Genomic DNA, 21763 nt, shown 5'->3' on the forward strand with positions numbered 1-21763 from the left:
TAAAATTCCCAACTCCATAATGCTGAAAGACGTCAGTCTCCCTATGCTCCCAACCCTCACTTACAGCTTCTACAGGTTTTCTGAGAATAGATAACAGCATCTTTCCCATGAATGGTTTAGCACTGCACTGTGGAAGTAACTCAGAAACAAACTAGACAGCCTGAAATATTTGCAGTGTCCAGTGTACCTTTGAACTAATCATCCCAGAGCTGAGCAAGCATCTGCTCCAGTACCATGCCAACACTTAGAAAGGGAACATAGGATTTAGGGTTTGTCCCAACTTCCGTAACATTTTTCTTTACACTTCACTTCAGGGAGGCCTGAGCTTTTAGTAACTTTTGGGTGAAATTTCTGGGTGAATTTTTTTGCCTTTGAAAAACACATATGAAAATAAGAGCTTTTCCTTCTTTTCAGGAAAGACAGTAAGGTACATATTTTGCTAATGGAGATCATGTGTATTTTACCTTAACATTTGATTTCTTTGAGAAATTAACAACCACTCCCCATCCAAAGTCATCATCTTCATTTTTCACCTGAAAATATTAAAAGATGTCATAACTCATTCCATGTATAATTACATCCTAGCAAGCATATTTTTGTAGTTCTGTTATTTACAACAGCAGTTATGGATTACTATTCACCATGAAAATAAAATTTATTTCTCTTTCATTGTTGAATGTTTAACAAAGAAACATAATGAAAGTCAAAATCATTGCTTAGTGGGGATGCATGCAATTTTTCAAGATGGTAAACTGGCAAAGATCTATAAACCATGCAAATTTCATGGGTAGGTAGAGACCACAAAGGAAAAAGAAAGAAAGAAAGAGAGAAAAAAAAAAAAATCAAATTACCTTTACCAGTCTACCTGGCTGTAGAAAGGGCAAGCAGTATTTTGGTTTGTGAACATATTCTTCAATCTCTTTACCCAGTTTTGCAAGCTGCTGTCGGATTTTGTAGTATATGACCACATTTTCTTCATTTGGGATTGCTATTTTGTTGTACTGTTCTTCCAGTTTATTCACCTCTGCAATACAAAGCAGTAAACCTGTAAAATCTCATGGAAATGAACAGCCTTGCATATTTCAAAATCAACATTTAGCTTTCAAAGTTTACATAACTAGCATTTTAGCATGATTCTCAGGACAGATTGTCTATTTACTATAATCCACCCTTGGGAAAGCTGGAGATCTATAAATGTGTCCGTGACATTTTATTTATAATAGAAATTAAATATTTCAAAACATATATATATATATATATATATATATATATATATCTCCTTTTATAAAGCTTGAGGAGCTTATAAAAACAGAGGAGTCTGGACCACCATTTTCCAGGAATCACTGATTTAGGTTTCCACAAACGTCCCATAAAGACTTGCAATGATTTGCAAGAAGGGATTCACTGCCAGCCAGCACTCTAACTCCTGTCTCTGTAAGTAAGATTCTGCAGACATCTTCTAACCACCTCCCTCAAGAGGATCAATGTTCTTAACCTGCTTAGGGCTCTGATTTCCTTAGTTTAAAATTCATTTCCTTCCTCTAACTTTTTCACACCTTATTTAGACAAACCAATTCTTATTACAAGCAATATGCTACTCTCCCTAAAACTGACAATATCACTAGTAAAAATAAACAGAAGATAGATGATAAAGGTGTGTCTTCCTCCCTACCAACCCACCTTCTTGCAAGCTACTTGAATGCATATGGATGGCTCAAAAAAACCACTTCAGTAGGGATTAAGAAACAGCTCAGGGAAGCATCCCCTATTTTCAGCAGCCAATTATTTAAAGAAAAAGGCTAGCAATTCATGTCCCATGGCATAATTTGCACCTTGATCTGGACAACCATGTCTCTGCTCTGAGTGTTTAGCTGCAGCTGAAGCGATTACAAAATTCTAATGCCCAAGTACAGTGCCTACACTAGAAATATCCAAGAAATACAAAGAAAGTTCTCCACCTCCACTTCTTTATTTAAACACCAATGCTGGAATGCCAGAACGAAGACTTAGGCATGCTAACTGGAGCAGAGGGTTTCTCAGGAAAGGCATTCTCTATCTTAAATACCACCCCTGCAAATCAAGAGAAACTCTGCAAAGCAAAATAAATAAAAAAAAAAAACCTGCACGCCTATCAACCCTACACATAGGTGCATACACCCACACACATACAATTGCTATCCAGTTAACAGCCGAACAGATGAACTGCTTGCCTGTTCATCAGCGGCAAAGAAGCAGATACCTCTCATGCTCTTAAGATTCTTCTGCATTTAGCTCTGCAAGAGGTGTCACTGTCAAGCACTAGCTGACTTCTTTGGAAACTGACCTTGGCTCGTGAAATACACTACTTAAAGATACTTTGGAAGCAGTGCACCTTAAGTTCTTTTTAGATATTGTAATAAGATATTAAAATTACATTTCCCCTAGCTAAGTTCTGAATATCAAAAAGGAATAAGTATTTTCTTCCTTGCACCTCTTACAAGGCCCAAGAATCTTATTATTTCTGCCTCTTCCTGGCCTACACTTCAACAATGTGATAACCATTCCTGTCTGATCCAGAGGGAGAAAGCTCTCTTCAAAGACTGACAAGCGTTGGTCAACATAGGTCCTAAGAACAAGAGGAAACTACTGTTCCGGAAAGTATGACGAAGTAACAAATGGTGCAGTGACAACTGGTGATAGAAGAGAAGATGAGAATTGCACAGGCATATTACAAGCATAATGAAGTGTAACTACCCAGTCTCATATCTTCTATACTAAATCTCATAAATGAGTATAACACCCGGTAATACTTACTTTCCACAACTCCTGGAATAGCCCTGTAATGTTGGAACTGATAGAAGGATTTTTCTAACATGTATTCAGGGTTAATTTCCTCTACTCGAAGCAAGTTCAGTACCATGTTGTACGTCAGGTGGAATGCACTGTTTAAGGGATCAGCTGAACCCTAAAAAAGATTCAAGAACACGGTTCAATTAAAAGTATTAATTACAGCATATAAGAACATTATCAAATAAATTATGATGCAGTATTTGCTAGGAGGAACTGCTCTGATGGCTAGTATAACTTCTCCTGAATTTAGATTACTTCTCTTATCAAACCCTAAGCAATTTTATTATGCTCAACATGTAACAGTATCTATATGTCTCATCATACCTACGTTCATATTACAGTATTATAAGCTAGACTAAATACAATTTTATTTATTTGAGGTGAAAAGTTTACACATTTCTTAAAAATGCAAGGAGTAATCCATCTATTTTTAACTCTCTTAAAAAAAGACAACGCCAAAACAAAAACGTGCACACCTTTCTCTCTAAGGATAAGGTTTATCGATCACACTGGTGTCTTAGGAACTCTGTTCAAAATACTGGTGGTCTGCAACTTCTTTAACTTAACTAAGGGCTCGTTATAATATGAATTTACTTTTTTTCAGGTAGATTCACCAGGAAATACATATTGGCAGGGTACTTTCTTTTCTGGAACTAGAAAATGTTTTACTATATGTTCTATCCAACACTACATCAAAAATTGTGACTTTAATGTATTTTAAATTCTCACTTTATGAAAGAACAATCACAAACTATGCTAACTCTCATATTCTTTAATATCAAAAAGAAAAACTATTTAATGACTACAAAAGCTAACTTAACTATAGCAGTTATTTTAAGTAAGGTACAATTGTGAAAACAAAATAAAATAAGAAATCAATGACAATCACATGCAATAATAGTTTATATCAAAATTTAACATATAAAGTCTTCTGCTCTGTATAACTTCCCCATAGATTTCTATCTACTTTCTTCTTTGTTAACTTACTTCAAAAACTGTAACGTAAAATTCATATGCCAGTTTGACTTTCCAATAAGCTGGTATTTGTAGGTATTGTGAATAGTCTAAGAAGAAATGATGACCCTAGGTGTGCCAAGTATGTCCAGCCCCATTCTGAACAGTGATTATATCCAAATTAAAAGTTACATTTCAAAATCAATTTCAATTTCCCAGAGAAAAATCAATGCTTTTTTTTTTTTTTAATCAAAACATTCTTTGTGCATTATCAAAATTGGAAAAACAAACAAACAAAAACAGAATACAAAGCCTGTTCTCTTTTTAAAAGCGACATCTATCACAGGGCAAATCCAAAAAGAACAGGAGGAGATTCTTCAACTAACATTTAATAAAGCTGTGGAACCTGTTGTGGCTGGAGGCCATAGAAGCTAAGACTTAAATTGAGTTTTGAATTGTATAAATTCAGAGAAGCCTATTACATTTAAGTATTACTGCTGGTTCTAGAAGTCTCTCATCCACTTTCTTTTGATGACTGGGAGAGCATTCTGAAGAACACCACATCACTACCTACCATTCCTATTTTCTACTCTAAATATCTACTACCATACTCTGCCAAAAAGGGTACGGGGCTGGAGAGATGGAGCTTTGCTCTGATTCACTGTGGCTGATGTGTTCTTATGTTCATATCTAAGAGGCAGAACTCATTATCATAAGAAGAGTAAATATTTCGTTGATAGAAAAAACTAAAATTTCAGCCAGCTATTCCAATACTATAGAACAGAACAGTTAAAGAGAGTTCAAAGAATTAGGAGATTCCCACCCTACAGCCTCTCTGAAACAAGGGACAAACTTGAGAAAGCACCTCAAATTTAAGCATCAGCACAGAAGGCTACAGACCATACTGATAAACTGAATAATAAGTCACTGTGACCAGATGATACTGACCCAAAAATTCTAAAAGGACTTTCAAGTATGAAAGTACCAAACCATAAATGTTGATATATTCCATGTCGTTTCAAGCAGCACTAGCATCATGGGAAGAGGTGCCTGCCAAACTTTCAAAAAAGATCCAAAGGATATCCAGAACTTATAAAACACAACAATTACAATTTCTGTGCCACAAAAAGAGCAGAAACTAGAATTAACAGACACTTGGGTAGAGTACAGCATAATGGAAGCATGAATACACTTTTCATAAAACAAAGTTGCCTCTCTCAAAACTTTCAGAAGTCTCTGAAGGTGTTAGCAAGCACATGGAAAAAGATAATCAAACCTCCCTGAATCCTGAAAAGCTTATGAGAAGACACTCCTCATCCCCAAAGTAAAGTAATTAAGACTTCAAGAGATTTAAAAAAAATAAATAAATAAAAGATACTCTTGTGCATTACTAGCCAGAAGAACAGTGTGACTTGGGATTTTTTCAAAACAAAGAGTTCTCCAGTGGGGACTCAGAGGGGTCTCTGCTTATTTATAAGAAATCTAGAAGAGGCATAGATAGGAAAATAACAAAGTCTGCTTAAAGACAGTAACTACCAGATCACTGAGCACACTAGCCATCCACACAGTTCAATACTGAGGAATAAAATGGCAAATGAAATTTAAACCAAAAGCATATAATAGGAAGATGTAATGGTTTAAAATTCACTGTTCACTAGAGTGACCGATACTTGAATTTTAAAAAGCTGTACTAAACAAGTGCTGTCATTTCAACAAGCCCTGTAAGTAAATTCAGTTATGACCAAACATTTGAAATGAACAACGAAATTCAAATTGGTAAAAAGAAAATGAAGGCTTTTCAAGACACATTTTCCTAAAATATTCTGATTTATATTCTTGGCAAATGTACTTAAGTGCATTATTTCAGCTCACATCAAGATATTACTTAAGAAAAACCCTAAGACTAATACAGCAGAGCTCAGAAGCATGTACTTTACTCCTTGCTAAGTAATCAGCAGTCAACTATTTCTCAATAGTTTTCATGCAATTTTATGGCTTTCGGGAGTGTAACACATTCTAATACAGCCATTTTAGAAGTCCAGAGAAGGCAGACACTAGAAAACATGTTCTTCTACACTCTCTTTTGAGCTCAAGATTTGCCTTAGCTAAAACCAGTTATATTGTTTCTTCTCCCAACTCATTCTTTTGCCTTTTGACGTAAGAGTAAGGTATCTAGCAGATATTCCTTCACCACACTTAAAAAAAAAAAAAAATGCACAGACTATTAAAAAAACAACCAACTTAACTGATAATTAAATCATGCATGCAACTGCTGAAACTGAGATCAAGTGCTCTACTAGATCAAGCTAGACCTAATGGAATTAAGATGACGTTTCCACAAGATACGCGTTTTCTGTTTTACAGGTACAGTCGGGAATTCAAGTTATATCCATTGATACACTTACGCCAGACTTAATCAGACAGTCTGAAACTAAGACTCCTTTACGTACAGGAGTTTTACATATATCACAATCACATTTGCTTTACGTAAGACAGAAAACTTTACAAGATTACCTTACAACCCTCAGAATCATAATCACCGCATAATTGTTTCATCTCAGAAAAAATACAGCTATTACAAAGAAGCCTTCAGGGTACACTTGTTCTAAGAAAGTAACAACATGAATAAACGTAAAACAAGTTTAAGATAAATCACATAACCTAACGTTTTGCCTTCCATGGCTAGACAGTCATTTAATCATACTAGCTTGTATCTGTGAGTAGATCATAAATACACATGTGGCTTTTCACCTCTAAGAGACACACCACAGAACAAGCATACTTCTTCCATTAGATCATGACATGCGTATTTTAAATAACACTTGCAGTTCTGAAATTACCACAAATGGGCTCCTACTAACAGAAACGTGTAAATAAGCAGGACATCAACAGTGGAGCAAAAGCGTGGAGAGAAAAGCTCAAGTTTCTACAGGTTTCTCTGTTCTGACATACCAAATGGAAAGACCAGATAAGTTCTGTTGCTGATGCCAACTCATGCATAATGCTTTTTTCTTAGATCTGATAAAAGGATTATGTGCCCAAGCTCTTGTATTTTCTAAATATATCTGCTGTTCTAGGAAAGGGAAATTACCACTCCCTGCAAAGCCTGCTTCCCCATAACACAGAATGCCATTTAAAGAATGGCATTTACTAAAGACGACATAGATGTTATGCCAGTATCAGTTAACAGTGGGTCGGATTCTTTCCTACACCAGCAGTCATTGCTCTAGCCAGGCATAAACTAAAGCAGCTGAAATAAACCCTCTGGCTAGCTACAGTCACCGACATGTCTACACACCAGCAGAGACCTGGCAGAACGTGGCTCTCATCACACCGATTTCCCTTGCCATTCCTGACTTCCTTCCTTCCACTTTGTCAGAAAATGCAAATATGCTATGCGCATTCGTGGCTTTCTCAGAATTCATGGCTTACGCATGACGGGGAATTTTTTTACCTGGGCAAATACAATCAGAGTAAAAAAATATTTTCAAGATTTCTTTTACAGATAAGAAACAAAGCGGGTAAAACCACTGAACCAAATTTATTCCCATTCGTGCAGATTTGCTTTAAAGGCTTTTTCAAATTAGCACAGCTCAACTAGGAAGAGGGAATAATTTAAAAACAAACGAAAAAAAGAGCTATTCCAAAGATTATATAAAGCAGACTTATTGGAAAGGCAGCATTTGAGCCAACTGCTGATGTGGCAATTTTTATTTTAAACACATGATCAGCATTTTGCAATTTGAAAAAAAAAAATCATATTACGAAGACAAAGCAGTTAAAAAAAAAATTAACCCCATTTTGGCTAAAATTGTGAATTGTTTCTTTTCCTTCATCTCACAAACACATTTTTCTGAGTTTCAGAAACTCCTGTTTTCTCAGTGTTGTTCTGAAGGCAATACCATGTCCAAAAGAGTTATGAAAAGCTTATTTTTTCTGCAAACTGAAACTGTAATTTCTCCAAACCAAACATAACTCCAGCAACCTTACCATAGCACACCTTCAGCACAGCCAGCGAGTTCGGCAGCGTGTATAACTAACTCTCTACTGACTACCCATGGGAAACCAACCAACAGCCTGCATTTAGTGGGCAGCACCTGTCTGGATTCCCTTATTTCAATCACCTAACAACAACATATGGAATATCCATCTGCATTAGGAAACCGTACAGCAAAATACAGTTCTTCTATACTAAATACACACAAAACATGACTAGAGAACCAGCCCTTCCTGGCAAATAATAAAGGTGGGCAGGATTACTGGAGGACCAACATAAATGGGACAAAGTACATTCCGCAGACTGGGGGGGGAAAGGAAGAATAACAGGAGGAGAGGAGAGATGAGGTATGCTGCTGACATGAAAATGCAAGAGCTGGCCCTTCCTTTCCTCTCGAAGGGCCTACACAGTATAAAGCATCCAAGCCTCCTGAATTTTGTTTGCTGCTAAGGTAATAAGGGGCACATCAGTTTAAATGACATTTTCTTCACCAAGGTTCGCTCCTCCGGCAATCCCTTTCTCTGCTCAAGCCCTGATCACCAGCTCCCAGATTGATTACTTTCCTTTTTTACTTTCTTAAAAATATTGTGAAGCAAGTGCATGACACACCTAGCTCATCCCCTGCCCCAGAGATCCTCCTGTCACAATTACATCAACTTCCTCTCTACAGCCGAGGGTACACAATCACCTGCCTCAAGTTCCCCCAGGAGGCCGGCTGTGGGGAAGCCCACTCCTTGTCTCCAGAGAGAAAGCTCCATACAGGGAAAGGACGCACCACCAACCACGCATGCAGAAGATCAGGCAAAGGTGCAGCTGCTCAGCGCTGCACTGCAACTTCATGCAAAGAATGCCCTCCGCTGGCAACAAGAAGTCACTTTCAACCACACGCTTTGTCCATGACCTTACTCTTGCTGGAGAGCTACCATCCAAGTACTCCTTCCTGCTGTCTGCAAGTAATCCTCCTTCTCGACACTTCAAAGAGAACAGTCCTCCCCCAGATCTTCAACAGACAGTAGCAGAAGATTTATTTGTGAGTATTTTCAGAAAAAGAACAATGATTTTGCAAGTAGTTTTATCTCTCTATATGAAAAGAGCATGGATACCCCAACTAAAATTCCCAGAAATTAATGACCTTGCTGCGCTTGTAACACTTCTCATTTTAATAAATTTTAAGCCAACTTACCAGAAGTATGCTTTCAAATTCTCTGAGGGGGCTGCAGCAGAACGATATAAGCTGACAGTGTTAAAAACCCAGAACAGGAGCATAAACAATTCACCACACAAATAACTAAGTCACGAATTATCTGAAAATTATGACAGCTATGTACTGCGCCCTGTTTAACTGTGAAAGAGTCTGAACGAAGTCTCTTCTTACCCAGTCAAATCATCAAACAGGGCACTGAGCATTTACTAGTCCATTTTACAGCTTCTTGCCCACATAAATTATAAAGATTAAAAGATGGGGGAGGAGGAAGAGTAGCATCTGGAACTGATCTTCAGAAGTTTCACCAGAGTTTTTATTATTATTAAGACTAGGAAATCCTTATCTACCCAGAGATAGGTGAATTTTGTACACAACTTCCTTGCTCTCCAGCCTCTCAGAAAACACGCACAACGCTCTCACAGGGAACCTGAGAGCGCAAATGCTCTCTGAAACCAGCAGCCATGAAAGAGGCAACTTCTAGCAACAATAAAGCATCTTTCACAGTGATACAAAGCAGACACTTTACAGGGCATACTTCAGGCCATTTGGTCTGCCCACAATTTTAATTGCTTACCAGAGTTTCTAGAAATTGACGGAATGAGTTTCCAAAAAGGAAACAAAAACCAGCTCTACAACAACAGCGAAGAACACAGTACTTGGATGATATTTAAAAGGTCTCTTTTCTTTTTCCTTACGGGGGAAAATACGTACACTTAGCTGTCTGTGATAGTCATCACTACCAACTTGTAAGAAAAGAAACCAGAAGAACTGCTTGATATGTTCACAAGACACAGAAATACCTTAAGTGAAATATTAATTAACATCGTGCATTTCTTGCACGTGTCAATCACATAGTTTCCATGTTAATAGTAAGAACTCTCTGAGAAATAACACGGACTGGGTATTTATACTGCTAACAGGATCATCTTGAGCTACACCAGCATTATCGGAAAAAAAAACAAAAAACCCTACATAAAACCCCCTTCTTCAGAGTTGCATTTAACAGACAATGCTAGCTGGCTATCTTAAGCACAAATGTATTACCAGCCTGGCTCACTGTTTGGCCTCACACACAGTTGCACCCACATAAATAGAGGCCACCGCGGGTGGCAAAAAGTCTGCTGCAGCAAGCTTCGCTGACGAAAATACCGCAGGCTTTGGTTCCGCAAACACTTCAGCTGCAATAAGAGACTCAAAAAGTTAAAATGTCCCTTGCTCTCCTGTGGTACTATCACCTTCTGCAACCACTTCTGAACAACTGAACATGCGAGTCATTTACTTTCCCCAGCACAGTAGCTCCCACCACCAGCTTAGCTTTATTTCGGGCTGCAGCTCCAAGTTCTGCTCTTCCATTAAGCCTTTCATTTGCATTCTGAACTAATCATGGGAAAACAAACAAAAACCCCTACATGCTTGTAGCAAGGTATCCTGATTTAATCAAGTCATGTTTAAACTCTGAACTAAACATTTAAAAATACCAATACGTTATATGACAAATATTACACTTAAAATTAATGAAAAAAATAAATATTGACAATTCTAATTCTATTTCTAATTCTGACCAAGGAGTCAGTGTGTTCTACCTGTTCACCATTCTGGTGTAGTCTAGGATTAATATCCTCCTCCGGTACCTGGACTGGCTTTACCTTAATCCTGATTTAAATTAGCAAGCACAAAGTCTTTATTTTTATCCTATGTTCTTTCCCTGAAGAAAGGTTACTCTATCCTGATTACTGAGAGTAAGGAAATATCGATTTCTGAGAGTAAGGAAATACTGATTTCCTACTCAAGTTAGTCACAAATATTGTAATTAATGGCCCCTTGGGCCCCATCCAAAGAGGAGCACCCTATACAGTCCTTTATGCAATTATATAGCGTAACATGCATTTATTTATATTTTCTTTTTATTTGTGTTAAGAAAATTACAAATCTTTGTGAGTAAAAAGTCATTAGCAAAAATTTGTCATGCTCTGTTCAATGGAAACCAGAATTCAATTTAAAAATGCACAGAAAGTTCATTGCTTTCCTTGCTTTTAGCCATTAAATAAAACTGAAGTTAGATTTGCATTTTCCAAGCAATGGGTGCTGAGAGAACTCAAAACAGTAAAAAAAAAATAAAAATAAAAAATAAAAAACCCAGACAAACAAATAACGTAAAGGAGACGTAATGTAGCTTCTGCAGAGCTATCTTGGGTGTTTGCACTATGTTTTCCGCTCCGAAACACATCCATTAGTTTGTACGTGAACCTACAGGCCAACTCAAACATAAAAACAGTGTCACTGTATGTGTGTTCCCAATTTGTTAAGACTCTCCCAAAAATCTCGATCACAGTGTTGCTACATGAATTGTTCTGCACAGAACACAAATGGACTTGGCGGGGGAGAACCATTTAACATGGGCTGAACACCATACTGTGCAACAGTTCTTTTGGATTTGAGCTGGCCTGGTAACGTTAACGTTGCAGAATATCCCAGAGAGTAATTTTGCTTCATCCAAATTGGATGAACTCAAAGAAAGCTGAAACAAAAAAAACAAATGATATCTGTATCTGCGGTCAAAAGCTAGCTCAGTTCTTCAACACACATTGGCTTCAGATTCACTATTACAGACTACCAGTAGGTCAGTGGTGTGGAAAACTTACATTTACAGCAAATATGCAGTACACTTCATTTTTAATTTAAAAGAAACACAGGCCTTAAAAACTGCGTATTTCTAGAAAAAACACACAAATATTTTTTTAAAAAGAACTTTGTCTTGTCTTCATCTCATATTTACCTTTCTTGTATTAAGAATAAGACGACAACAAACCTGATCTTAATCAGTCAAAATGCATTAAAATTGTTAATATTTTGTAGTGCTGAGTTTACCAAAGTAAAAGCAAATTTCAAAAAATCTGTTGGGGAGGGGTGTGGGAAAGTGCCTCCCACAGACTGGCCTAATAAAACTTCAAGTAACTTGTGGCATTAACAAGCAGTAACCACAATTAATAAATAATACCAGTCAGCTTAGTCCTATTGCTCTGGAAAAGACCGAAATAAAGTCCAAGAGCAACTAACCATTTTATGTGCCCTGTCTTCCCACATTTTGGCTGCAAAGATCAGGAAGAAGAACTTTTTGCTGTTCTTTTCTATCTGCTGGCTTGCATAATTATCCGCAGAATTGTGACTCCATTCAGGATAGTATTTGAATATTTGTCTTCCTTTAAACATTTGAATCATCTCCATGATTTCACATTGAAATCCTGGAGATTTCAAGCAGATTTTAAATTAAGCTTGGAAGCTTTTTCCTGAAATGGAGCCTGGAAAACTTCCCCAGTGCAAGCTTTATAAGAACAAAAAAAGCTTGGCACTTTAAAAAATACATTAAAGTACTTTTTATTTTATTTAGATTTTGATAAAAGGGCCAAAATTCTTTTTTTTTTTTTTTTTTGGTCACTGAGATTTTCCACAACCTTGCATTAGACAGAACATTATGCTATCCTCTAACTACTCGTGACAATAAACGTATTACCTTAGATTTTGCAGTGGACTTTCCAACAAGCCATTAATGCCAACCTCCAGCTGAAGTCTATTTTCCCCCCAAATTAGGCTCTGGTAAATTTTTCAAACCTTGCTGCATTTATTTTCATTTTCCTGTGAATGAGCTTTAAGTCAAACCAAAGTGCAATCCTATAATGAAGATGGAACGTTAACCTGATGTTTGTAGAGGGGCTGAATGCTGGTGGACAAACAGGATCACTAGAAGGCTTAATGGGCTGTCTTGTAATTAATCCCAAACAATTAGATTAAATGGAAAACTTATTCACGACTCACAAGTAATGGCAGATGCACTGAAATATCACTGTTTCTCCAGAAATACCATTAAAGCCTTTGTGAAAAAACAAATGAAAAATCTGCAAGCATTTTAATTGTTTTAAATTGGATGGAGTTTTAAATTGGATGGATAACCAAGAGCATTAAAGACTCTACAGTTTTTTCATAAGAGCAAAGTAGTCAGCTATGTATTTCTATCCAAAGTTCAATACAGGCCACTACATTTTGCCCAAAAAAAACATTCTACATAGACACTCAGCTATTAGGAGACCATCTCTTGCCAAACTGTGTGCTAAAAAGCAGCTGCGCTCTACCCTGTATCTGACTGTACCTTGAGCTTACTTGACAGAGGTTGTTGTCACCAGGTCCCTGTTTGTGCCTTCAGCGGCAGCCGTGCACCGCTACCAAGCTCAGCCTCTTTACTTCAGACAGTGCTGTGCATTCCAGTTGCAAAAAGGATCCCTGTTGATACTTTAATCCTGGGCTTCTTGCCTGGCCATACAGTAAAAATCTAGTACAATTTGTGAGAGCAAAATGAAAATTCAATGCAATTAAATAAATCGCATCATGAGAAAAAAAATCTCCGTCACATGGAAGATTTTCTATTACTTAATGGAAGCCATTTGAAAAAAAAACTACACTAAAGGAATTTCAAGAGTATAGTAATAATGCATATATAGAGATATTTTAAAGAAGTAACAAAGTAACTGTAACTAATTACAGTTTTAGACTTTCCTAAATTTACCTAGTATCTTAATAGCTACAAAAGGGTTAAAACAAACAAAATCAAAAAAATCCTCAAACAACAGAATCCATGCTTTTGCTCTAGTTAATTTTTCAAGTTTTGCTATTTCTCAACCCCATTCAGGAACTTACACATATTTTAAAATAGAGCATGGGCCTGCTCTATTTACAGGAGCAGGCCCATGGCCTATCTGACCAGTCAATATCAGACAAGCCAAAAGAAGGAACAAGCAATCTCACAGTGAAAGATTAAATGAACTGCTTAATGCGTGCCAAACGTTAACATGCCAAAATATTATTATTATTCTAACTGTGGCTTATGCAAAAGTATTTTCATTTAGCATTTCTGATTTTTATCAGAGAGCTGCTACTCCAGGAACTTCCTCTCACAGTTGGAACTTCTCATCCTCTTCCCACCACTTCCAGCATTAGGTTTATTCTCGATTAGCCTAAAACTATTCATTCTTATGTAAATACTGCTTTCTATAGTAAATAGAATTTTCCTTCTAACTGGGAATCTGAAAGGGATTGAGCTGTATGTCACACATAACAGACAACTAAGACACAAAATCTAACGCTGCTGCCGCAGTTACAGTGAAACAATGATTTTTGCTCTTTCAAAACCAAAACTTTCCAACAACGAATTGCACAGAGGTCATACAAGAAAGCTGTGTAAACAGGCAGGAAGTTGGAGAGAAACGTACTAAGCTGTCTGAACTTCCATACTGCTCATCTGGCTAACGTAATAAAACAATCTAAAAGTCAAAATAAAATACAAAAAGATCAGACGGATTTCTAGCAGCATACGGGCCAAATAAGCACAGTACTGCCAATTCTATAAACGAAGGCCCTGCCAAGGAGCCAGATGTAGCTAGTGGCATACCTCCTACAGCCTGGCATTGGGACACTTTATGTTCCATACACAAATGACATGGAAAGCATAATACTGTATATTTTATCTGGCTAAATAAATGTTTACTTTCAATTTTTCAGTGCATCTAACTTTTCTGGAAAGGATGCAAAACACCGATACACTCAAATACAAGTATCTGAAATCTACTTACATTAGCACATTCCCTTTCATTATACAATCACTCATTTTCATAATGTAATTAGCTTAAGATTTTTGACTTTTAGAGCCATTAAAGATTACCATTACTTAGTATCCCAACTGTCTCAGAAAGAACACGTGCTTGTAACATGGCCAAACTCCAGCTACACAGCTCCTGGATTCAAAGGCCATCTAGCGTCAGGGAGAAATGATTCACCTCCTACCTAAACTAATACAATGTAGTTAAACATTTTAATTTAAAAAGTCAAGTATTTCATACTATTATGCAAATATAAAACTATAGTTTGTGGTCTTCAGAAAGCTATTCAGCAGTATTGCAAGCATTTAGCTTTATAGATCTGTGCAAGTCATCAGTTGACTAAATATTCAGCGGTCAAACAGATGCTAGGGATAAACAAAAAACCTAACAGCACTGGCGAAGACAAATTTGCACTACCGAGTTTAAGAAATGTTTACAAATATCCATAAGAACTTGATCTAAGATTTGAACTTTGAATTTAAGTTTGAAAAAGAGTACTGCACACAATGTCACAATGAACAGTGTCATAGCAACATCACAGCCGCAGTAATACTACTGGTACTGAAACATACACAAAGTCGTCACTTCACTGCTCACAGTATCAGGCAGCTGATAACAATACTTGTTCGACCTTTTAATCTAGCGTTCGGGAAATGCTTTGGATCAGACAAGCACTTGAAGAGTTACAATAAAGCGTCCTATTAAGAAATACTGCAAAAGTACATCATTCTCCACATAGTTTCTTAATTTATTTTTATGAATTTTCCCTATAAATCTTTAGCTTATACTGGAGCAAAGCCACAATGTTTAACGTGGCAGCAAAATACTAACGCAAGACACGATCGTGATTTTACCACAAACTGCACACTAGTGGCCAGTAAGTAAATCGTAATTGAAACACACTCATCAATGAGCACAGAATGTGAATATTCAGAGATGTTAGTTTGCATACATTCTTGGTCTGTTTCCATGTGAAACTTCCTCTAAATATTTTGTATTTAAAAATGAAAATAAGTAAGTTTGTAAGTTGCGCTGCTTGTCGCATATAAATTACGTTTAGTGCCTTTCATCCATTAGTTGAATAGTTACAGAAGCATCAGTACCTTTGTTACAGCCTTTTCCAATCTCTTTCAAAGAAGTCTTAATTTCAATGAAATTCATTAACTTACTTAGATTAGTGCAAAATAACCAAGAGATTATATAGCAAGTAAAAAAGTTCCCATTATTTTTCCCTTTCATTTCCTTATAATTCAGAATGAAAAAAAAGATCAAAGGGCTTATGGTTTCAGTAAAAGAAATATTCTTTATTATTTACTTAAAAACTAGAGGAAAAAATACAGACGGCATCCTAAAGCTGTGAAGGATTTATTCCATTTGTTTTGTCTTAATTCCATTCCAACCAAGCTCTACAGTTCCCTAACTACCGAAATTACAAGCTTAAAAAACAACCCACCTTCTGAATGGTTAAGTTTCTAGAGTAATCTCACAAAGTCTCACAATAAATAATTGAAACACCCATTTTCTTACACTAAACTATTTCAGTTTATACAAATGAGCTTCATTAGGATATTCCTTACAGAAGGACAGATTATAAGTATACAAAATTAATACTATTTATATAGAATTTTTTCTATTATCTGGTTTTATACCTCCTGCTATTTAGTTTTTCATCTATGGAAGTACAAGGCATAAATCTTTATTCTTTCTTTATATAAGTAAACCATAAAAATTAAGTTTACTATTTTTAAAAATAATTTTAAAAACTCACAGAAATGCAGTTAAGATATCTAGTCTTCATATATCTCAGAGATGCACACATGCTTTGAGTGTGCATGTGAACGTATGGCATAAGCCCCCTCCACCCTCTGCGAAGACACAGATCCAAAAAAAGCAGTAGAAATAAATTCAAAGCCTAATGCTGCCATGCATGAATGAGTTCCAGTATTTTTCAAGTTTCTTATTTCACTGTGCTGTGATTAGCTATAGCCATAATGTAGCACTCATGAGAATTCTGACTTTAAAAAGGCAAAGAAGATCTGTTTATAACATGGATCTATTGTACATACTTATGATGTATTAATAAGTGGCATTAACAGAGCAAGAAACATAACATCAAGTATCCACCTCTGCCTAACTAACAGCAGCCACCTGCTTATTCTTCCCCTTATTCCTGTTGGAACAAAATAGAGAAATATAGGCATCTGATGTTTCTTTGGCACAAGACCTACAAATACATGTTCTCCTATTAACATACCCTGACGCTGACTCAAGATGATCCACGTTATTTTATGCAAAGTCTAAAAATATTATAAATTCAGTTTGAACACAAAATGACCTGCTATTTGCACCAAGGATACGAGTTCCTGAATAGCATGCAGAATAATTCCCCTAAGGTTTAATTTTTACACACTTATACAGTCAATGTAAGCTGCCTAGGATAGTTAATACACACAAAAGAATATGCTTCAATTACATTGCTTCAATTCAGTGCGTCAATTAGTGTTTTTTGCCATGGAATTTAAATGAAAATGAGAACGAGTGCAATGTTCCATATTCAGTTTATAAGGCAAGAGAGAAACATAGTAATCACCTGTTACAACTTCCTTTACAGTTCGGGGCAACCCTACAATCTAATGCCCCCTTCAACCACAGGAGTGGTTTTCAACCTTTTTCAATTTGCCAATCTCTAAAAGTTTCCTACAGACGCTATGGATTTCTTCATAGTTAATTTAAGCTTACTGACAATTGTCTTGCTTTTCTTAGTTATCTTACAGAGGAATAATGCAAGCCTCTGTGGGTCTGGACTTATAACAGCCCTTAAAACCACGAAAGCATGATGTCTCAAATAATCCTCCACTCTTGATTCTAAAATAGCCACTGATACACTACAATTACTCCTTGTAAATATTTTCAGTAGGTAAAAATACTCTATTAAAACATGCACCTAATTTTTTGCATGACTTTGTTCAGTGTGTCTATTACACTGAAGAGTCCATTACAAAAGTTTTATTTCACCACAGAACCAACCCTTTAATTATTCTTGTGACAGCTCACTGAACCATTTCTAGGTCATCAATATCCTTGAACTGACCATGGTTAGCAAGAAACAAACACAATCCTGCAGTATTTGTGTTATCACTAGAAAACAAGAGAATGTAACTTTACCTCTCCTGTCTGAAATTCTTTTTATACAGAGAAGGATGACATTAGTTTTTGAACTTTGTTCCACACCAAAAACTCTCGATTTAACAAGAATTCAGCAAAACACCATAGTCTCTTTAGGAGCTGTTATTTCCCACGTGTGTGATCTACATATGTTCTTTTCCTAGATATATAACTTTATGTGTTATTTATAATATGCAAACAAGAATAACCTTAGTGCGGAGGAGAACAAGAAAACACTAGTTTCCCTCCTACCTTCAACAGTTGCTTGCCAATTGTTGGACTCATTTTTTCATCCACCATAAGAATCACTATTCCTCTGTCATCCATACCTCGGCGTCCTGCACGACCTGACATTTGAATATATTCACCTGATGATATCTAGGATAAAAGGAAGAAGAGGAAGAAGAAGAAGAAGAAAAAAGGATTTAATAAATGTTAGAAAGACAACAAGAATATATAAAATGCTACTTAAAATTACACAGTAAATGACTGAAATGTTACACTAGGGTTTTATAGAACTTTTCACAGATCAAATTCATTATTAATCACAATTGATCACTAAGTTACAAATTCATGACTAAGAATAATGTGTCAGCAGGATAAATTAATCAATGCTCTCATAGCTACATTTATCAACACCTAGCTGCAGTGATTTCTGTAACACCTTGCATCATTTTAATATACACAAAAAAGCATTCTACTTCAAAGGAAGACTGCTAACATGGTGGAGTTCACTAAAATATAATGCATCTTCACCATACTGATAAGGCACCTTCACCATCTTCAAATAACGTATCATTTCATTCTCATGTAACATCAAAATATTGATAAACAATAAGAACAGTACTTCTATGCCTGTTCATGAAATAAAGAGATGATGGTCACTCAGAAGGTGATAAAGAACTGGGACACAGACAAGAGCTGGTTCTGTATGTTACTCTAGGTTTCCAATATCAAAATAAAGACACATATATAAAATAATTTTTTTATTTGTGACTTACGGTACTTGCATTTTTAGCAACTTCCTGAGTCTCACCTGAAGTCAGATCTCCACAAATCAAAAAAAACTGTGAAAAATCATTTTAAAAACAGGAGCTCCACATATCTCTTACCTCAAACACAGTTAATGCTCACACATTTGATGTAATCAGACCAAATGAACCATGAAACTTAACAGACCAAACTGGTCCGTTAAAAACTAAAGAGATCTGATGCTGATTTCAACATGCACATGTCAAGTTACTTGTCCTGTTTGCCAGAATATTACCATCTCTAAAAAAGGAATCAGCTTATTTATAAAGTGTTTTGTGATGTATCCCGATTTGTACACCCTAATTAATATTTATAGGTGAATCACAGATCCAGTTTTAAGTTTTTTAAAACTCTTACATGATTTGAGAGCCAACTATTTAAGGATCAGTGTCTCCCTCCACATACGTGTCTCTGTCTTTCTCCGGGCTACACAAAATATTCTGCTATAACAGAAAAATCAATACTCTCCTGAAGTAAATGATTTCTCTTCTTGGGTCTGTCAAAACCTAAATTTCGTGATCATCATAATGTGATGCTCAGTCCAATTGTTCTCCAGCTTCTTCTAGTTTTGGACAAGTGGTGCAGAAGTCTTTTAGGCTAATCAGTCAGCTCTAACCTGTGTTTGATGTCCTTTTACTGTATCTAATATAAATATTTTTACTACACTGCACTGGATATATCAACAATAAATTTAATCTTAACAGGAGCTTAAATAGTGCACTTCAGTCATTTATCTACAGAATCTGTTTTTTCACATACCCATCGAAAATCCTTCCCATCAAACTTGCAGGCACTCGTAAACAGCACAGTCCTGGCCGGCATATTAATTCCCATAGCAAAAGTCTCTGTTGCAAATAGGGCCTAAATAAACAGACGGATGTTAAACAAGCAAAAAATAATGGCTCTTCACCAAACATGTAAACAGTCAGAGACTGCTAGATAAAGCTTCTCCAGATTTTCCTTCTTATGTGCCACCTCAGTAGCACAAACAAAACCATTGTCTCCTCCCTCCTTCATTTCCTCTAGGAAAAACATGAAAACTAGTTAGATGGGACCACATGGAAGACTCCAAAACAAAACAGAAATCCTACAAATACATTAAATGCTAAAAATGCTATCAAAAAAAAAATTCAGGATTATTCTTATTTGTTCTCTTCGTGAGTCAGCAGCCTTTGCCAGCTCCTATGATCATCCTCTCATATGAATTACTAGAAGAGACATACAGAGAAGCTGAAAAATAGCACTTCCTGGATTTCAAGATACACTCCTGCCCTTGAACTTGTTTTTCACTACCACAGATTGCACTAATATACCTATACTCCACATGACATCAGATATACAAAGACTAGGATTTTTAAAGTATTTATATTTCCATATAAAACTGATGTCTTGCAGGAGCACAAGTTAAACGGGGTGCAAATTATATTAATGAAAAATAATAGAAGTTAATTTCTGTGTTCAAACTTTGCAAGAAGAAAATAGAGATAGATGAAAGTTGTGGGGTTTTTTTGGGGGGGTGGGGGGGTGGGGGGGGTATCTGCTAGGTTTTCTGAACTGCTGTCCCTTAAGATAACTGCCAAAGAGATTGGTAAACATCTACAGTCTTTAAAGGAGCAAAATATATACTAAAAAAATCGAAGAAAATTTTAAGTTTAGACTATTGCAAGTTTAAATACTTGATAGCAAAATTTAGAACATTTTAAACTAGATCTATGAAGCACTTACAAGATATCTAAGCCAAAGCATTAAAGACTACCAACTTTTAACACAGAGCAGGGTCAGGGGGGATCTTCAAGATTTTTTTCCAGGTAAAGATGAAGGCATTTAAAAAAATATGTACATTTTTTTAAAGGATAATAGCACATCAAGGGAAGGGAGCTGCAGACAGCTACATCAATTAATCTCTGTTGCTGGAAGAGCTCCAACCTTCCCGAGCTACTGTATGAGTTTGTAGAATCCAACACTTAGATCCGCAGAACAAAGTCCTCCCCTTCATATGTATGTGGTTCTTTAAAACACTGGCTTGCTTACCAGTATACAGAATGTTAGAAAAGGTTTTGGTAAGTTCTAAGCCTTATGCTCCTGCATACAAGCACACATAAAACACAAAGCATTTTTCAGTTTGGCATGTGCAATGAGTCTTTTCCCCTTTTTCATTTAAGAAGTAGATCTCTACTGAGTAACACACGGATGTACGTTCTGAGGTGAGGTATACTTCTTGGTTTGTTAGGATTACTGACTGTGTATTCGTAGCAGAGAAAAACCTAAATAGACATGAAACATACCTTTATGAGCCCCTCAGAGAAAAGAATCTCTATGGTTTCTTTTAAGATAGGAAGCAGACCACCATGATGGATTCCAATTCCTCGTTTCAGAAGAGGAAGTACATGCTCTACCTGGAAGAAGGATATTAAGGCTGGTAAATAAGTTTTAATATACTCAATTGAAAAATAAAACCTGCATGGAAAACCTCAACATTGCTCCTAGGGTTCACATAATTTGCCATTTTCTGATGTGAGATACAATGAAATAAATACCTGTTCAATATTATTTTACAATTACAACTAGGAATGGGATGAAAGATAAAGCCAACAACCAATCTTTTCCGTGGCAGAGTAGTCTTAAGATTAGATTAGGCCAACTGTGAAGCTACGCCCTAATTTACATATGCAATCAGTATTTGTCTATATTTATTTTTAAAAATCTCTCTGCTATAAAATCATCTTTGGAAATAGTGATCCTCCTACGTGCAAGATATTGTTTAAATTTTAGCTGCAGTGATTTCGTTTACTGATATATACTGTAACACAGTGAAGTCAGCTCCTATCAGAGCTGCACAGAGAAATTCAGGCTGTAAATGACTGAAATCATCTCTTAAATTGCAAAAACATTATTCTTTAAACAAAGTTCTACATAAACTTAGCTTTGTCTGCT

General features: G+C 36.2%; 1 protein-coding gene across 1 annotated transcript in view; it reads right to left on the reverse strand.

Annotated features, from left to right (window-relative positions):
• LOC138064121 (exosome RNA helicase MTR4) overlaps positions 1–21763 on the reverse strand; it is a 51015-nt gene that overhangs the window by 16089 nt on the left and 13163 nt on the right. Inside the window, exons 13-18 of the mRNA XM_068925246.1 lie at positions 21115–21225; positions 19589–19690; positions 18050–18175; positions 2794–2944; positions 852–1024; positions 465–533 (exon numbers count right to left, since the gene is read on the reverse strand). Of these exons, the coding sequence (XP_068781347.1) occupies positions 465–533; positions 852–1024; positions 2794–2944; positions 18050–18175; positions 19589–19690; positions 21115–21225 (732 nt within the window). The remainder of the gene's footprint in view (positions 1–464; positions 534–851; positions 1025–2793; positions 2945–18049; positions 18176–19588; positions 19691–21114; positions 21226–21763) is intronic.

This window comes from Struthio camelus, chromosome W (genome assembly GCF_040807025.1).
Source record: "Struthio camelus isolate bStrCam1 chromosome W, bStrCam1.hap1, whole genome shotgun sequence".
Classification (NCBI taxonomy): domain Eukaryota; kingdom Metazoa; phylum Chordata; class Aves; order Struthioniformes; family Struthionidae; genus Struthio; species Struthio camelus.